The sequence below is a fragment of the Sciurus vulgaris genome (genome assembly GCF_902686455.1).
Source record: "Sciurus vulgaris genome assembly, chromosome: 7".
Lineage (NCBI taxonomy): Eukaryota > Metazoa > Chordata > Mammalia > Rodentia > Sciuridae > Sciurus > Sciurus vulgaris.
This window is the reverse complement of record NC_136467.1, coordinates 79,552,225-79,572,118: the sequence shown is the minus strand read 5'-3', so window position 1 is coordinate 79,572,118 and position 19,894 is coordinate 79,552,225. Positions and strand designations below refer to the sequence as shown.

Here is a 19,894-nt window from a genome sequence, read left to right as displayed (position 1 = left end):
TAAAAGGCTCAGGAAAGGACCATGAACATGGGAGCACACTGGAAGTCTAGTTCATGGGATGTTGGTGGGAAATGTTCACTAAATTGAAGGAATCAGACCTGTGTCCATGGCATATGCTGCTGGATTTATACAGCAGTAGAATTCCCCAAATGCTTGAGATTTGTATACTATAGAGCTCCTCTAGCTCACCTTCTTAGTTTACAGGTGAAGAAGATGAGGCCCAACATATATAGCTGTCTAGTGTCAGACAGGAGTCCCACTCTGAGTTCTGGGCTTTTCCATAACTTCCTCACATTCCGTTTGACAAGTAAACATATTTTGGTTCAACACATAATCAGTACCTGGTATAAGGCAGGTCCTATGGTAGGTAATGATGATTTGAATTAAAATAGACATATTAGGATCTAACTGGTGAGAATTTCAGAATTAATTCTATTATACCGGTTAAAAATTACCAAAAGATTTTAATTAAATGAGTAAATGCATGTATGAAAATGTCAAGTGAGAAAACAGAAAACAAAACCTTGTATGTTGATCTCATTCTGTTAAAAAGTACATAAAAATCTGAGAAATACGACACCCCTCTAACAAACTAAGCGTTAAGAGACATGCCAGGATCTTCTAAGTACTTGGGTCCTTATTTGATGTCCCTGCCCTCGGGATGGAATTCGTACCCATTATTTTATCAGTGAATCTTGCCCCAGACCTGCCACCCAGGTAGGAGCTGACTGAAGAGTTCCTTCCTCACATAACCTCCACTCCACAGGAACACCTCTCCCAAGGAGAAGAACAAAAGAGGGCCCGAGAGAAAGGACAAGGTTAGAATTTTGTTTGAGGCTTGGATGGGAAAGGACCTTAAAGAATACTCACCCTAAGTTGAAAAAGTCAAGATAAGTTTTCTTCAGACAGAGGGAGACTGTCGCGCTCCCCCTGGAGGCGGCGCAGGATGCTCCCAGGGTTGTCCCTACCGCCCCGGCATGCGGTCCCAGGTTCTCCGGTAGGGCCTGGGTTTGGTGGGACCCTTGGGCAAGACGCGACCTTCGCTCTTGGCGCTGACACAAGTGAGATTGGCCCTGTAGGGTGGGGCCAGGGAAGCCAAGTCCCTAGTAGAGACTGGATGGGTCGGGGTTGGGTAGATGCTCTGGGTCCCCATAGACAGCTGGGTCCCCTTAGGAAGCCCTAGGGAAAGACTTGGTGAACGACCCGCGCGCACCCCTCCCCCACTTTAGAGTGCCTTCTCGAGACTGTGCAGGGTGCCCCGGGGACCGGCATCTCTCAGGAACCCACTCCCGAGCTTCCCACTGTGCTTAACCAGCGCGTGGGGGCAGGGATGCTGGGCGGGAGTTGCAGGACCCGCCCGCACCTTCAAGGACATCCGCTCGCCGCTCGCCCACCTCCTCCCCTCGCGTCCGCCCCGCGTCATCGCCCCCTTTCCCCTCCCATCTCGCCGCCGGCAGCTCGGCTCCCGCCTCCTCCGCAGTCTCGGCTCGAGCTCGGCGGCGGCGGCTCCAGCTGTCCCAGGCTCCCGGCGGCGGCGCCCCGCCCTCCTTGCGCAGCGGCCCGCCTGGCGGCTCCGAGATCCCAGCTGGGCAGCGCCCTGGACCCGGGAAACTCCTCTACAGGTAAGGGCGGCGCCCCGGACAGGGCGGGAACCCAGAACCTGCTCGTCTCCCCGCAGAACCCACGCGAGGACAGCTTCTTTGCAGGGCACTAAAGAAAAGGCTCAAGCACGGCGCTTTGAACCCTCAAAGAAGCCAACCACCCTTCCCCTGGGCGGTCCAGTGTGCACGGCTTAACAGTAACAGTGTTTGCATTGGAATATAAATGGAATTCTTTCTACTTAAGCAGTACCAGAGGGGACCCTCTTTATTTTTATGATTATTAACAGATGCCTCTGAGAAAGGTGTAAAACCCATTCCTGGAAAGTTCACTCTCGTTGAAAACCTTTTTTGGCAGACTTAGCTATGAAAACCAGCGGGCTCCCCGCCGCCCCTTTAAATCAACTTGGTTGCCTGGGTCAGCAAAAGGAGCAGTGAAAACGGTTTAGAAAATAAGGAGCTGTAGAGAAATCGAAGTCATGCTTTAAAATACCCTAATGCCCCCCCCCCCCCGCCCCACAAAAGATGGGAGAGACGGATGAAACAAAATTGGCAAAAGTATTGATAATTGTTGAAGCTGAGTGATGGGCACTGGGCACACGGGGGTTATAATTTTCTCTTTGCTTTCCTATTCTTTTCTCTCGGCTTTGCGTAGTTTTGAGATTTTCTGTAACAAAGTTTTTAAAAAATTGTGGACACACTCCTGCCTGAGTGCTCTGACCTTATCGCACTATACTGATTTACAAAGAAGCTGCATGTCGTATCTAGTTCCCCCTTTATTAACCATTCCACCTTCTGAAATCAACTCTCATTTCATTCCAAGTCAATTTGTCTCTGCAGAGAATTATTAAAGTCATATTTTGCTGCCTGGAGAATTATGCTTAGAATCTGGTTTATAATTTAGAAGAGGTAATGTTAAAATTCCAGCCTAATAAGACATATAAACTTTAAGTGGTGACCAAGCATCATATGGAGTTTATTTTTATTAGGAAATATTAGAGAAGTTTCTTTAGTGTGAGTGAGAAGGGTTAGATGTAGATACACACCCTGCTTTTCTTCCAGACATTTGGGAAACCTTTGTATTCTTTTTCTCATTTAAAAACAAGAATCTTTTTCATGTTTTTAAATGAGAGGTTGTTTAGCATAGTATGTGCTCATTTAATGTTAAAGTAGCCAACTGCTCTTGTGGGTTCATTTTTCCCATGGAGTAAATAATTGATCTTTCTGTGCCCAATGCTGAAATATGTAATGAATATGTTACATTTTAACAGTAGAATCAGACAGAGAATTTGGGAGGATGAGGCTATCTTACCTTAGCAATGAATTAACTTTGCAGATGGAAAACTTGAGATGGAGAGGGAAGAAAAGAACAAAGTCAAATTAGTAGTACATAGTCAGTGTTTTATAATTTTAAAATAGAAGAATTTAAAAAGCTTCATATAGGTAACCCTGGTGGTGTGATTTGCTAAAAACATTGTGACTCTAAAATGCTTTAAAGTCTGAAAATTTGGAAACCTAATACATTTACAGATATTCCTTGCTTTCAAAGTCCAACTTGAAAAATCCAAAGATAAGTCAGGAGCCATATGCTATGCACGTCATAAATCAGCAAATGAAAGAGCTTGCAGAGTTCCCTTGGGATTCCCTGAGTGCCATTAACCCCAAATTTGATTCACACAGCACATCCATTGCATAAATTGAGATGTACATGTCCTGGAAAAATAGCTAAAATACAAAGGGAGTTTTTTTTTTTTTTTTATTGTGATGAGAAACAGAAGTTGTGAGTTACTGTAAAATAATCAACTGTGTAACTTTACCATCTTCCTTTCCCTCCAACCCTGCCAAACTTTTAAAGCAGACATTACTTTGTCTCCATTCCTGAAACTCAGCCTGAAAGTAGTGCTATGGTATGATATTTTAAATAGAAATTGGCACATTGTCAATGAACTTTCTTGCCATTTACCCTCAGCATAGAATCAGTGGAGAGCTTATCCTTTAGTAATGGATTATAAAGTATTTGATAAACATATGTGAAATATTTGGCAGGTTCAAGAATTTCCTTAGTGTTGAAATGAATTGCAGCACGTTTGGCGAACTGTTTAGCAGTGCTGTAGGTCATAGTGGAAGTGTGCTGGCACTGGAACTGTTTTTGGAAAACCACCTGCCAGAAAATTGTCTGGCTGTAGACAGCATTATCAGCCCTCAGTTCATCAGGATGCGCTCTGGGGCCAGTAGGTGGGTTTTCTAAAGGTGATAAATTCCATATGTGACAACCATTTAGTATATTATTAGTCTGTTAGACCTGCCCCCTTACTCCACCCCATCTCCCATACTTTTAAGTAAATTTTATTTCACAGCTGAGTGAGTGTGAACTATTTAAGTGTTTGAATTAGATTTGCCACGAGCAGGATGACTCTGCCATCTAGTGGTAGCAACGCAGATAGCAAGTGGGTCCTACTCTGGAGGACTAGGAATTAAAGCTTGAGGATAGCTGAGAGTGAATTGTGTTTTCTCACTCATGGTTACTTTAGAGCTGGAAGGGATCTTAGGAATTTATAGTTAAATTCAGTAGCAAAGTAGGATTGTCAGAGAGTCTGATAACAAAATGTCTATAGAATAATGCACAGAATTGTTAGCACTTGGTAGGCATTTGATGAATAAATACATTTACCTCCCCCCCCGCCCCCCCCCCTTCCAATTCTTGTTTTTCTCTAGCAGTTCTGATCCATACCACCATCAGGTTTTATCCTCTTATTTTGTTTTTAGCTCTGAAATTGAATATCTGTATAATTTTTCTTAAAGTGTTTCATTTGTGTTTAAGACCCATGACAACTAAACATTCTTTTCTATTTCATATCACCTTCCTACTGCTTCATTATTTCTAAACATCTCGGGTAGTTGATTTTAGAAACTAGATTCTCACCTTAATAAATGTTTTCATTTCCTATTTCTTCTGTGACAAGTTACCAAAACCTTAATGACTTAAAATAACACAAATTGATTATCTTACATATCTGAAGGTTGGAAGTTTGAAGAGGATCAGCAGGACTGTTTCTTCTGGAACTTCTAGGAGATAATCTGTTTCCTTACCTTTGGCAGCTTGGAGAGGCTACTGGCATTCTGTGGGTGATGGCCCTGCCTCACTTGGACCTCTGCTTCCATCTTCACAGCTTGGTCTCATTTTTGACCCACTTAATAAGGGCCCCCATGATTCTATAATATTCATCTGGATAATCTGGGATAATCCCCACATCTCAGAATCTTTGACCTAATCACAATTTGCGTCAGCTTTTTTCACAGTGAAGAACACACCCACAGGTTCTGGGGATGAGGATGTGGATGTCTTGGAGGCCATTATCTGCATACCACACTGATATATATACACAGCAGTTTGAGATGTATGACAAGCCTTATCACTATCTACCTAAGTGGTTTCTGTTTTTGTTTAAGAGACAGGACCTCACTACATTGCTCAGGCTGATCCTGAACTCCTGAGCTCAAGGGATCCTCCTGCCTTAGCCTCCTGAGTTGTTGGGGCTACAGTCACACACCACTGTGCCTGGCTTTATGCTTTAGTTTTCACTTCTGGTATTGGATCATCATTACCAACACCATCATCGCTTCCTTTTGTTGAGTCCTTACTGTATTCTGGGCATTGTGCCCTACATATTCATTTTTGAGATAAAAAAAACCCCTTAAATTATAGGGCTAACCCAGATGATTTGTTATGGTCTCTTCTAATCCTGAGACTTTCTGAAATAAGAATCAGTTTCTCCTCAAAGTACTCTAAAATATTGTGCCTATTTAACAAATGTGGAAAATATTATTTGGATAGATTAGGCACCTTTGACAAAGTCACACTGCTAGTAAGTGGCAAGTTGTTTTGGTGTTAAAGTCCACTGTGTTCACAATTATCCAAATACCCCAGTCCTTATTCTCCATCTTTGTTAAGTCACTGGCAATGCTATTTTCTCATCACTGCAGTACTACAAACGATTTTGCTTAAACATGGTTCCAGTCAGTGATTAACATTCAGTAAGGGATATGGTAACTCAGGAATTAAGCTTTATAAAATACCTATTTCTTCTGTATTTACTCCCCCAAACTGAAAGTGACTCTGACATTTTTTACTTGTGTTTTCCCAAACATAACCCATGTCTTTAATGCTTGCTTTATGCCTGTTTACTGTCAGTGGTAATGCTCCTCCTCTCCAGCTTGTGGCCTTTTGCCTAAGGCATCATTTCTGTCTGCAGTTATTTATAATATCTGGGTCAGACCACGAGGTCTCCCTGTTGTGTGAGAGCCTTACTGAACAGGTGGAAGATGAAAGTAGAGGAGGCGATGAGCGCATGTCTTCACATTTGGTATGTGTGCAAATGTAGGCAGTGGTGTTGGGAGGGACAGGTGGTTGGGATCATGAATGGCTAAATAAAGGATAGCCAAGTTTTAAAAAAGTGGTTATGCAATCACTGGTGAGTCCTAACATACACATTAGAAGTTGGTGTTGGCCCTACAGCGTCATTGATCTGACTGAGTAGTGCCTGACCCACACCAGTCCTCCAGAAAATGTTTGATGGTTAATGCAAAATTGTGTCCTCTGTCAGCATATCATATACATAAGTATGGACAACTACCTCGCTGTACATTATGAGGGACCGGGTAAAAAGAAAGGTGTAGGTAAGTGTGCATCTTTCACCTGGCAAGGGAATGCAGTTCAGTGCAGATCCTCTGGTTAAGTCAGCATCTTCATTTTTATTTATATTCAGGACAGATAATTAGTTTGAAATATTTAATATAGAGAGCAACCATCTAATCATTCATTGATCTGCCTGCCCTACCTAAATAAACTATAAACTTCTTCAGGGAGAGAGGGAAACTGAGCTGTAGAGTAGGATTATGTCATGTCAGAGTCAAATTCTATACACTCTACATGTACTCACAAAGTTAGGTTTTTCTTTCACTGGAAATTGCTCTCTTAGAGAAATTATTTTGACATTGGCTTGGTTTTGTTAGGCTGAGGACCCGATGGAGTTCCAGAATTTCTAATGAAGTTCCAGGCTTAAATGAGACCCTGGGAATGCAATGCAAGTGTTTTGTGGCTGGGTTTATTCACTTAAGTGTGTTTAACTACACTTACATTTAATAGCACTGAGAAAAATGTACTGCAAAGTCACAGATATTCATGGAAATGAGTAATTAGGAGAGCATTTGTTAGAGAAGTCTCTAAAGTGAAGCTGTCCTTAAACAAAAGAAGCAGAATAAAGAAGGGAATTTGAGAGTGAGTTGGAAACTATCCTAAAATAAAAATATTTAACTGTAAGATGACTTTTTAGAAATTACATGTTCTCTAATGTAGGCTTATTGAACCAGTTTTAAAGTGCTATAAATTCATCCATTAAAGCATAACAATTATATAAAATAACATATGCTTGTTGCTATATAGTAATATGACTGTTTACTGTGCTGTGGGCTCAGTGGCGATGCTTTACATATATTATCTCATTTAATTCTATGATTCACATTGCTATTATCCCACTTTGCAGATGAGGAAAGCGAAACTTAGTGGGTTAATGAACTACTCACATTCAAACACCCAGTAAGTGGAGATATGGGAACTGAGCCCAAGTCTTATTCCTTGATATCTTAGTCTTTGATCTGCACTTGCAACCATTATGTTGGTATAGATACACAAATATTCTAAACACTATCATTATTCCACATTTATAAGAAAGCATAAATAGGGCTGGGGTTGTGGCTCAGTGGTAGAGCACTTGTCTGGCATGTGTGAGGCCCTGGGTTCAATCCTTAGCACCACATATAAATAAACACATAAAGGTTAAAAAAAGATGTTGTTTTTAAAATGAGAAAGCATAAACAAGCAACAGAAAGTAGCGGTAAATCATCTCTTGTAGTTATGTGTGGTCATGTCTATTAATAGACTAGGTACAAATGTGGAATCACATTTATGCCATCAGTACAAGTTCCTCTACATAGACATTCTTATTTCTAATTCCCTTCCACTCCTTTTGTCTCCAGGATCTAACCCATAATCAGCTATGTGTACACTGACTCATGGTGGAGAGAAATGACTACAATCTCACTTTCATTAACCAAAATTGGATTTCGAAACCCCAAATTCAAGCCACCTGGAAATTGACAGTAAAGTCACCATTATAATAGACAACAGGAAAGAGAAGAGGGTGGGGGAAGTCAAGGGGATATTAGAGTTTTCAAAATACTATAGTTGTCTTACCAAAAGGACCATGTCTCTTTAGGTCAGTGATTTGGTGCTTTTCGGATGATGAGCATCTGTAGATGTATTCACTGAACTGTGGATTGCTCCATCAGTAAGAGCTATCATTTACACTGACATTTTACCACAAGGCAAACTTAGATTTTCCAAAAGAAAGTGTCCTTAAACATTTGTCCAATTTTAAATTACAGGCCAAATTAGACAGGCTAACTAAAGCCATGTCCTCTTATTACTGTGATTTGAGGTAGTATTACAAGGCACTGCCCTTCCCCTGCCCAAGGATAGATGTGGGCATGGCTTTTTTTCCTGCAGTGAGTTGAAGTGGAGCTCCCGACAGAGCTGGCAAACCGATGCCATTGCATGAGGCCTAGCATCAGAGGTTGGAGGCATTGCATACAAGCCTACTGGATTTGATTTTTTTTAGACATGTTAAATCACATATAAACATAACTTATATTTGTTCTTTATATCAAGTGCTGAGCCATTCCATATTAGCAGTTGCCAACACAGATAAAAGCAGAGTCAGAATAAATTTATTTTGTACACAAAGATAAACTAGATGTTATTCGACACCCAGTTAAACAATCGTCCCTGGAAACGTTACCTTCTGGGGTAAAGTTCAAGCTGCTGCACCCTGGCCTGGCTGCAGCATGGTTTTCACACTTTACTGAGTTTCAGAATCATCTGGAAGTCTGGCTGAAATATAGCTAGGAAACCCCACTCTCCTGCTAGGAAAGCTTCTCATAGTAGGTTTGGGTGGGCTCTGAGAATTGAGAATGAGTTCCCAAGTGATGCTGATGTTGCTGGTCCTGGACTGTAATCTGAGAAGCACTGGTCTAATGTATCCTTTGAATGAGAAGTCAAGATTTGGGCTCTCAACCACTTTTCTCAACTGCTGGAAGGATGTTTTCTTGAACACACGTGTAGTGGGAAATATACCTGTATATTCATTGCTTTGTGCCAAATATGGCTTAAAAGTGACTGAAGAGATTGGAAATTTCAAAAGTATTGGCCATGATCTTTGATGAACATAATAGACTGAAAAACCAGGATGACATACTTAACCAACAATTAAAATTACACTTGAACTTGATACAACTGGACTCCGATGGACCTTTCTGAAAAGTCTGGCTACAGAATTATGGCAAAGAACACATGTTTTATATGGTAAAGAGTATGGGAAATTCTATATTCGATATCCATATTCTAGTACAATGATTTGTTTAGTAAAAAGATCATCTTGTCAGTTATCACTTAATATTTACAAACTGCCTTTCTAATCTCTAGCTAAAAGTTGTAAGTCTAAGCTAATAGGATTACAAAGAAAAAAAGAAAAAGAAAAGAATATTTGGGGAAACAGTCTCACACACCACGATTTAGACAGCCCCTCTTTTTGTCTAGGAATTTTTTCACACATTTATCACACATTTATTACCCCACAGATTATTAGTATCATGTGTTACAATATACAAAGTGAGATTCTATGTATTTCTCAGTGTAGATAGTTGGTGACTTTCAGTCCTTGATATATTAAGTACCAAACTATAGTCTTTGGTATATTATGTACATAATGGACAGTTGCCATAAAAGATTAAATGAAAAACCGATTTAAGATAAATTTTTGTCACATCAAAAAACTTCCTTGACTGACATTTAAGAACAAGTGTATGTATAAACATTTCTTTCTTTTTCTATTTTTAAGGACAAAATAGAAGAACAAAATGGAGAATATGCTATTTTGGTTGTTACTTTTCACCTCTGGGTGTACCCTCATTGATGGATCTGAAATGGAACAAGATTTTATGTGGCACTTGAGAAAAATACCCCGCGTTGTCAGTGAAAGGACTTTCTATCTCAGCAGCCCCACATTCGAGGCAGATGCTAGGATGGTGGTAAACAGAGTGTGTGGAATCGAATGCCAGAAAGAACTCCCAGCTCCTGGCCTTTCTGAATTGGAGGATTCTCTTTCATATGAGACGGTCTTTGAGAACGGCACTAGAACCTTAACCAGGGTGAAAGTTCAAGGTTTGGTCCTTGAGCCGACTCAGAACAGCACTCCCAAAGGAGCAGCTGTTAGGAGAAAGAGACAAGTGTATGGCACCGATAGCAGGTTCAGCATCTTGGACAAGAGGTTCTTAACCAATTTCCCTTTCAACACGGCGGTTAAGCTCTCCACCGGCTGCAGTGGTGTCCTCATTTCCCCTAATCACGTCCTCACAGCCGCGCACTGTGTTCATGACGGAAAGGACTACGTCAAAGGCAGCAAAAAGCTAAGGGTAGGATTGCTTAAGATGAGAAAGAAAGGTGGAGGCAAGAAGCGCAGAGGGTCAAAGAGGAGCAAGAGAGAAGCTACTGGTGGTGACCAAAGGGAAGGAACCAAAGCGAGTCCGCAGGAGAGACCCACGAGAAGAGGAAGAGTCGAGTCTGGTCGGGGTCAGAGGGTGGCAGAGGGGAGACCCTCCTTCCAGTGGACGAGGGTCAAGAATACCTACATTCCAAAAGGCTGGGCCAGAGGAGCAAGTGGGGATGCGGCCTTGGACTATGACTACGCGCTCCTGGAGCTGAAGCGCGCTCACAGGAAGAAATACATGGAACTAGGAGTCAGTCCGGCCATCAAGAAGATGCCTGGTGGGATGATCCACTTCTCTGGCTTTGATAACGACAGGGCTGATCAGTTGGTCTACCGGTTTTGTAGCGTGTCTGATGAATCTAGTGATCTCCTCTATCAATACTGCGATGCTGAGTCGGGCTCCACCGGCTCTGGGGTATATCTGCGTCTCAAAGAGCCAGACAAGAAGCACTGGAAGCGCAAAATCATCGCGGTCTATTCAGGCCACCAGTGGGTGGATGTCCACGGGGTTCAGAAGGACTACAATGTTGCCGTGCGCATCACTCCGCTCAAATACGCCCAGATTTGCCTCTGGATCCACGGAAATGATGCCAATTGTGCTTACGGCTAAGAGAAGGCTGATACAGAGTTTATGTATCACCTAAGTCGCAGAGAAAATCTGTTCTGATTATTGTTAGTGAGATGATCTCACAGGATATGCCTGGACTTGAAATCTATCAATACCATTTCAGCATTTTTACAAATTTATTTTCTCACAATAGGAGATTTTCATACATTTAAAAATGTTTACGTACAGATATTGAAAGTAGATGGGCACTCGAATGCCAAATAGATACCCTTTACATGGTGATAAGTTTCATTTGTGGACAGACTTTTGTTTCCTTCTGCCTTCTTAGAAATAAGACACTCTTTAAAACTCCAAACTGGTACAATAATGTGATTTCTCAATGGATTTATTCTTGGGGTCCTAATAGGATACCAGTTGTATGTAAAACGTGAAACCACACAAAGGTAGACAGTAACCCAAGAAGAATCAGGACAGAGAGGAAGATTTGCAGTTTGTACTACTTAGAGGTGGATCCATTCAGTTCATGTCCTCAGAGTTTATACTGTTTTCTGTTGGATCTGAGAATTATAGTTTTAGTTTTTTTTAAAGAATTAATTACAAATCGAAGAAATAAGTTTTATAAACAAAACTATTAACCAATAGTAGCTGCAGTGTCTATTTAAAAACAGGAGATGAACTTTGTTTTATAAAATAAATTTAGCTTAGAAATAGGAAAAGATATTTTAAGATCTCAATTTTTTAGTACTCAAAAGATGAAATTTTCATATATGCATAGGGAAGACTTTTTACAAATTATGAATCATGTATCCAAAGCCACATCATTTTATGCTATAATTCTGTGTATGAGGTGCTATATTTTTAAGAGAAGAAATTCTGCAGTCTTTTTCAAAAAAGATCCCTTTCCCTCTTGACAGAGTTCAGCTAACTTTCTTCTTTTCTTTTTGTGGTGCTGGATGTTAAATGTAGGGCCTTGTGCATGCCAGGCAAACACCGTACCACTGAGCTATACCACCAGCTTCAAGTTCAGCTTTCTTAATAGCACCATAGGTGCTATTTTAGTGAATTTTCTGATTAGTAATTTTAGATGTCATTTACTAAAAATGAATATAATTTACAAATAGGATTTTTTTTTTTTAAAGAAGGTTCTAGTTATCTTCATTAGGAACCAAGGCTGTACACTCACTCTGATTATCATGTGGCATAAGCAGATAGAGTCCAGTGGCTGCCCTGGGACAAAACACAGAGCTGGCTGGCATTCAATATATGGTTCTTGAATTCAGCAAATTCAAAACCCCCTATAAAAGGGGGTTAGTTCAGGGCATCATGTTTAAAGATTTTTAATGACTTGTAACTGAGTATGCCCTTAAAAATTTAGAAAATGTAGGCCTGATTTTATGTCTGTTCTTCCTGGCAGTTTCTAGAGCCACATTCTCTTTTTCTCATGACACACAAAGTCACTAATTCTGCCAGGGTACAAATTTACTTTATTATTTTTTAAAGAGATGCCCTGGAATAATGAGAGGCTATACTCTTAATCAGTATGAAAAAGGAATATTTGATTAGGTTATCATAAATGATTTTGTAAATGATACCCAAAGTAGCTGAAATTCAATACAAATGCATATTCTTTTATAATGTGAGTTTGTTAAAAATAATTCAATAAAAATTTTACATCTGTTTTATCTCTTAGTGTATCCATATATATATGCACTTAAGGGTTTTAGAAAGTATTGAAAATAATTTTCTTTAAATCTGAGCATATCTCACTGAACTGTATTTTGTAATTGCTTCTAGTGATATAGGTCTACTGACTCAAAAGTTTTGGTCAGATTTTCTGGGGGGACACATCTGTGCGATTACTGCAACCAAAACTATTTCAAGGTGAATTCTACTTATTTACAAACTTGCAAACACACACACACACACTCTTCATCTTTGATTCTTCATACATAATTTCTAGGTTTTGAGTAAATTCAAAATAATGTGGCATGCTTAGTACAATAGGTGCTTATGGTTAAAATGGAATATATGTAATTTTTTTTTTTTTTTTTTGTGGTTCTGAGGATCGAACACAGGGCCTTATGCTTGCGAGGCAAGCACTGTACCAACTGAGCTATATCCCCAGCCCTGTAATATTCTTAATCACTGTTCAATGCACTTTTCAAAAAATGTAAAATTTAAGCTGGGGGTGCAATGGCATGTAACTGTAATCCCAGTGACTCTGGAGGCTGAGGCAGGAAGATTGTACATTTGAGGCCAGCCTCAGCAATTTAGTGAGACCCTGTTGAAACATAGAAAATAAAAGGGGCTGGGGATGTAGTAGTAGAGTGCCCCTATGTTCAGTAATTCCCAGTACTGATATACAAATATATATATATATATATATATATAAATAATATATATAATATAAACACACACACATATACATGCACCCACACATGCATGTGTGTATAAAATTTAGCTCGTATGATTTGCAGATGTCTTCTTAATTCTTATATGCTCTTCTGTTTTCCAAAAAAAAAAAAAAATATGAATCTTCTATGACCTATTTAGGAACACTCTAATCACTCTAATGTTCAATATTAACCAGAAGGTCTTGTGTCAAATTCTTTCCCTGTAATACTTATTATATTTGAAATAGAAAGTTAAACTACATCTATTTATCTAAACAAACATTCACACACACCTACTGTGCACAAAGGACTGTAGTGACTTAACTGTTTTGAGAATCTTATCAATGATTGAATTCGAATAACTTTACAAAACAATTGAAATTTAAAATTGTGGAGTTTTTTCTTTACCTAAATAACATTTCATTTGGATTATTTTTTTTCTTGCTCAGATGGATTTGTATGAGCAGCAGCAACTTAACGTATTTTTTGTTTTTGATGTGCTTCTTAGTTAAATACAAAGTTCATTTTGAGAAAGATTTAAATGTATATATGGTGACTTAGTTGACTTGGGTTGCTTTAACAAAGTACCCCAGGCTGAAAATTTACAAACTACAGAAACTTACTGCTCATAGTTCTGGAGGATGGGAAGTGTAAGGTGAAGGCACCAGCAGATTCGATCTCTGGTGAGGGTCCCTCTTCATAGATGGTGACTTCTTGCTGTGTCTTTATGAGGTAGCAGCTTGAGTTCCCTCAGACCCCTTTAATGAGTGTGAAGCCCTCATGACCCATTCATCTTCTAAGGCCCCACCTCTTATATCATCACGATAGGGGTTAGAATTCAACACAGGAATTTTGGGAGGACACATTCAGACTATAGTAGTAACTAACATCAGAGTTATGCATAAATTTTTACCCTTGGAGGGAGGGGGAGGAGGGCGGGAGGGAGGGAGGGAGGGAGAGGGAGTTCGGCAGGCGCAGGGCGGGCGGGCGAGGGCGGGCTTCGTGAGGGTCTAGGAAGGAGGTCGTCCTTTTTTCCTTCCTTAATCCTAAGCCTTCCGTCAGGCCTCCTTCATCCCTCACCACCTCCCTCACTCCTCCTCCCTCCACCCTCATTCCTCCGTCCCTTTCCTTCCTTACTCCTTCTTCCGTCCGTCCTGCCTTCCATTCCTGCCTTCCTTCCTTCTTGCTTCGTTTCTTTCTTTCTTATTGGGTCTCCCAGACTTGTCTCAAACTCCTGGGGTCAAATATTTCTCCAGCTTCAGTCCCTGGAATAAGTGGAACTACAAGCATATACCATCACATCTGGCTAAATTTTAAACTTATTTTTGTATGTCAAAGAACTCTTTGAAATCTCAGCAATTCAGGGAACTTTGGAGCAATCAATTCCTAGAGTACTTGAGATTTTGGAAGGTAATGAAAGGAAGCCTTTTTCTATTCTAGGCATCTTTCCTTCACTAGCCCTTTTCTTCCTGCTGATTGACAGGAGTCATTTTTTTTTAAAACAATTTTTGCTTTACTTAGAATTTAAATTACTTCTCCTGATCCAGACTCCCGATCAAACGTAAATTTTAGGAAATAGAAGAAAAGAATATACTAGTGTATACTAGAAAGAAGATATAGGAGGATTCTTTTTTTTTCTTAAAACCACTTTGGATCAATTGTTAGAGAAATTTGCAATTGATAATCTTAAAAGGCATGACTTTTAAGTTAGAACACTTTTTCTTTGCAATACCTCTAAAGTGCTGTTTTTTTTTTTCTCTTAAAAATCAGGATATGCTTAGTGCCAAGATTCTACTGCCAAACAAAAGTACTACTTTATCAAGCAATTGCCTAAAAATAAAAGTGCGTTATTTTTGAGACAGAACTGAACTTAGTATTCTGCCACTGCACTTGGAACATTTACTTTAAAAAGTTTTCTCTGTGGCCTGGGAAAATAAGTGACACTATTGTACCCACCAAATGGGTAGTTGTGCCATTTCACGTAGACTGGTACGTGACTGATGTGGCTCCATGAACGGATGTCCTGAGCAGTCTCTGGCCCACAAATAGCAGTACTTCTACTCCAAAATTAAAGCTTGACTTTTGGAGGAAACTAACATAATGTCATCTGGACCACCGTTTTATGACTAGTAACTAAATGTCTCAATTCTTAGGCTAGATGAAGCAAAGTACTCTGTGGCTTTCCTATCCTGAAGTGTTTAGAAATTTTCTCGTTTGCTAGAATTGTGTAAAATATTCAAGCAGAGCTCCATACTATGAGCCCTGAATTTATGATATTTCAGTGGTTTCCCTCAGCCTAATGACTTCCAAATTTGGCTGCTCATAGGAGTTACATGGGAATTATTTTAGAATTCCAGTTTTTTTTTTTTTTTTAATTTTAGTTGTAGGTGGACACAATACTTTTATTTTTCTGTGGTGCTGAGGATCAAATGCAGGGCCTCATGCGTGTTAGGTGCCAGGCGAGCACTTTACCACTGAGCCACAACCCCAGCCCAATAGCTGACTTCTCTAAGTCAACTATTTCCCCACCTCTTGCAGCTTTCCTCTGTGCAGTGATGTTTCTCTTTTTCTTCTGGATCAAATAGTTTCTTAATATTTCCTGCTTTATATGTTTTGTTACTCTTTCCTGCTTTTTTTTTTTTTTTTTCTGATAAAATACTCTTGTTTGGTGAGGACAGTGGTGGTATAAACAATAAAATACACAGATGGCATTCTTGTCAGTATTTTTATAGAGTGGAAACACTTTAGCATTAGCATTGTCATGATACTGTTTTTCTATAAGAAATGAGTCAAATTTACAAAACTTGTGTGTAAAGTATATATGATCACTTTATAATTGATGACAAAATTCAGTTTTATTAATTAGATACCATATTTTCTTTTTATTCATAATCCATCCTGTAGTATAGGTTAGATCAATATAGTTCAACAAGTTTACTGAGTTCAGTCTTAGGCACTTAGGATATAGAGTTAAGTTCTAGTTTTACCTTTCCTCAAAGAATTCACAATCTAGTAAGGAAGTTTCTCTTTCTCCCTCTCCCCCCACCCCCCGCCCCCCTCTGAAAAACTAAAGTATAGGATGCTGAAGGAGCACACTAAGAAGAATCAACTCTACTGAGTGGGCAGGTGTGATGAAAAGAAGGTTTCATAGATGAAATTGAGCAAATTGTGTTATATATATACAAATATGAATCCCACTATTATGTGTAATTACAATGCATCAAAAAACAAAAATAAGAAATCAAAAACACTAAACAAAACACAAAACTGAAAGGTTTTCTAGAGGAGGTGACACCTAGCTTGGGTTCTGAGGGATGAGTTGCAGTTTGCTAGTTTATCAATGGGGCTTCTGGGGAGTGGAGGGCAGCCTTGGGATTGCTGCTCCTGGAGGTTAGTGCCTCCTAGTGGTGAACAATGGCAAGAAACGAAGCTTCCCAGGATGTGAGGCCCTGGGTTTGATCCCCAGCACCATAAAAACAACAAGACAAATAAGCAAAAAACAAAGTAGAATGTTGAGTACACTTTGTGGCCACTGAAAGCAGGAGGCATGAGTTGAGGGTGTCATGCCACCCAAACATCTGGCCTGGAAGACGAGGTAGATAGAACACTCATCAAGTGGACAACACTAGGTTTGAGAAAAAAGATAACAATTCATTCTTGGATATGTATGTTAAAAAATGCTCTAGGATACTTGTCATGAGGTTGATAATGCCCATACATCAAGAAAACCATAATAAAAAACATGTGATTCTATTGAAACAGGCCAGAGATCCCTGCCCAGAAGACCTCTACCATAAATAAGCAGAAACTCACACCATATTTGTAACATATGAGTTCCTCATCTTGTCAGATACATGACATCAGCTATCAGAAAAAAACTTTTGCTGAAGAACATTGTGGTTGGTAGTTTCCTCTTTTTGTAAATGCTAGGTTTGCAGAAAAAAAATTTGTGAAACCTCTGTCTAGTCTAGAGGATGAAACAAAAAGTTCTTCATGTGAACCTCCAAGCTCCCCCCGCTCTGCTCCACTGGGTATAAAGTTAAAAGAATTTCTAGACTCTTTGTTCAGAGGAGGAAATTTTAGGCACGAGCCACACTCTTGACCCTGCAGTCAATAGACCTGCTTCCTGAAAATTCCTCCTGTGTCCAGCCTCTTCTGTCCTACTTCACTCTAGGGAACTAACCCATTAGTTAATACATACCCAGATAGCCATAACTACATTTTGTTCTGACAAATAGCAGCTATGCCTTCTTTTCTGCTTTAAATGAAATGTTCCTTTTAACTTAGCTTTGAAACCATATTTTTTTTCTTAAGGAAAGAGAAAATTTCAAAAATCTGGTTCTAAATTTTCATCTGAAATGTGGTCAGAATTTCCTCTCCCGTTTTTCAATATTATTGAAAGCCACATTCCAAAATACAGATGATTTATAAAGTAATGCAAGATTTCCTTGGGATATTTTTATAGGGTTTTTAAAACTATAAGATTTAACTTCTTATTGAGGTTTTAAAAATACAATTATTAGCTGGGCACAGTGTGGTGGTGCACTCCTATAATCCTAGTGGCTCTGGAGGCTGAGGCAGAAAGATTGAGAATTCAAAGACAGTTTCAGCAAAAGTGAGGTGCTAAGGAATTCAATGAGACCTTGTCATTAAATAAAACACAAAATAGGGCTGGGGATGTGGCTCTGAGGTTGAGTGCCCCTGATTTCTGAGGTTGAGTACCCGCCTCCCAAAATACAATTATTAATTATAAAAGTACTACATTACCCCAAAGATGTTCCCTACACTGAAAAAGAGATGAAGCACAAGGATAATGGGTACCTGGAGATGAATCTAATATTAAAGATTGATTTTAACAACAGAGAATATTATCATTAAAAGTTGATTGTCTCCCCAATAAGGAGAACCTTTCCAGGCCCTGCCCCATTATAGGCCTGCTACCTGCAGGCCTAGGTGCTGGTCCATGTACTAGTTTTTTGTAGCCATAGATTCTTGCTCAAAATGATCTCTCCCTCCTTCAGCTCCGATGGCTACAACCTACACTGTTCTGTTTACTCTGTATATTTTTATCTCCAGTGGTATCTTTCATCTCAGTCTAATTCATTACTAAATATTTCCCTTTGATTAAAATAATTACACAATACACAAAGTTTAGAAACACCTTTGATTCTATCACTGGCCAAAAGCATCCATTAGCATCTTCATTTATGTACTTAAAAATTGTCATTGGGGTCTTTCCACGGGGCGATCCAAGATGGCGGACTAGAGGGTGACTGCATCTCCAGTCGCTCCAGAAACCAGGATTCAAGAAGGGGAGGCATTGAGAGACTTGGACTAAAACAGAGCCATGGGGTGAGTCTCCCCTACCGGGTCAAGCTTGGCCTGGGTGGCAGGCCTGGATAGGGGTGGCTTATCAGAGCAGGGTAGGGCAGCTAGAGTCTTTCCCAGGTAGCACTGCTCCCTCTGGCGGTGGGCTCCTCCCACACGGCCAGCTTCTCGGAGCAGGCCCCCCAGTGGGAGCCTTTCTGCACAGAACCAGCTCCAAGTCCCAGAGCCAGCAGCAAGCTCCGGCCCACAGGCAGCTTCGGGGACCAGGACAGGGCAGCCAGGGACATCCCAGCAACCCTGCTCCCTCCGGCGGCAGGCTCCTTTCATGGCCAGCTTCTCAGAGCAGACCGCCCAGTGAGAGCCTTTCCACACAGAGCCAGCTCCAAGCCCTGGAACCAGTAGTGGGCTAGGGACAGCTTTCTTCGGAAGCATTGCATTATCAAGTTCCTCTAAGACTTCAGGCTACTGAAGGCTGGGAGATGATACACTGGAAATCTATAGGGACACTATAAGCCAATAGAGGAAATCTGCAATATCTCAGAGTCCCACTGATATCTGACCAATATGAGAAAACAAGGGAAGAAAATGTCCGAAACAAACCTAGATACTATATCAATAAAATCCTATGACAGCACAGCAGAAGAAATGTCAGAAAGGGAGTTCAGAATGTACATAATTAAAACAATCAGGGAAGCAAACAAGGAGATAAAGAGCAAATGCAGGCATTAAATGATCGCACCAATCAACAGTTAAAAGAGCAAATACGGGAAGCAAGATATCATTTCAATAAAGAGTTAGAGATCCTGAAAAAATACCAAACAGAAATCCTTGAAATGAAGGAAACAATAAACCAAGTTAAAAACTCCACAGAAAGCGTAACCAATAGGATAGAACACCTGGAAGACAGAACCTCAGATATTGAAGACAAAATATTTAATCTTGAAAACAAACTTGACCAACCAAACAGAGAAGATAGTAAGAAATCATGAACAGAATCCACAAGAATTATGGGATATCATGAAAAGGCCAAATTTTAGAATTATTGGGATTGAGGAAGGCTTAGAGAAACAAACCAAAGGAATGAACAATCTATTCAATGAAATAATATCAGAAAATTTCCCAAATCTGAAGAATGAAATGGAAAACTAGGTACAAGAGGCTTATAGGACTCCAAATATACAACATTACAACAGACCCACACCAAGGCACATTATAATGAAAATACCTAACATACAAAATAAACACAGAATTTTAAAGGCCGGGAGAGAAAAGAATCAAATTACATTCAGGGGGAAACCAATAAGAAGATCAGCAGATTTTTCAATCCAGACCCTGAAAGCTAGAAGGGCCTGGAACAACATTTACGAAGCCCTGAAAGAAAACGGATGCCAACCAAGAATCTTA

At 40.0% G+C, this 19,894-nt stretch overlaps 1 protein-coding gene across 3 annotated transcripts; it reads left to right on the top strand.

The window, feature by feature from the left end:
- Positions 1 to 1,009: 1,009 nt before the first annotated feature.
- Positions 1,010 to 11,899, top strand: PRSS35 (serine protease 35). 3 transcript variants are annotated; one of them, XM_079146989.1, is made up of 3 exons: positions 1,010 to 1,061; positions 1,458 to 1,622; positions 9,554 to 11,899. In XM_079146989.1, the coding sequence occupies exon 3, from the start codon at positions 9,573 to 9,575 to the stop codon at positions 10,809 to 10,811; it is 1,239 nt and encodes a 412-aa protein (XP_079003115.1). In that variant the 5' UTR covers positions 1,010 to 1,061; positions 1,458 to 1,622; positions 9,554 to 9,572; the 3' UTR covers positions 10,812 to 11,899. The 3 variants fall into 3 exon arrangements, with proteins under 3 accessions (XP_079003115.1, XP_079003116.1, XP_079003117.1); XM_079146990.1 differs by lacking the exons at positions 1,010 to 1,061; positions 1,458 to 1,622 and adding an exon at positions 6,140 to 6,275; XM_079146991.1 differs by lacking the exons at positions 1,010 to 1,061; positions 1,458 to 1,622 and adding an exon at positions 8,226 to 9,018.
- Positions 11,900 to 19,894: the final 7,995 nt, after the last annotated feature.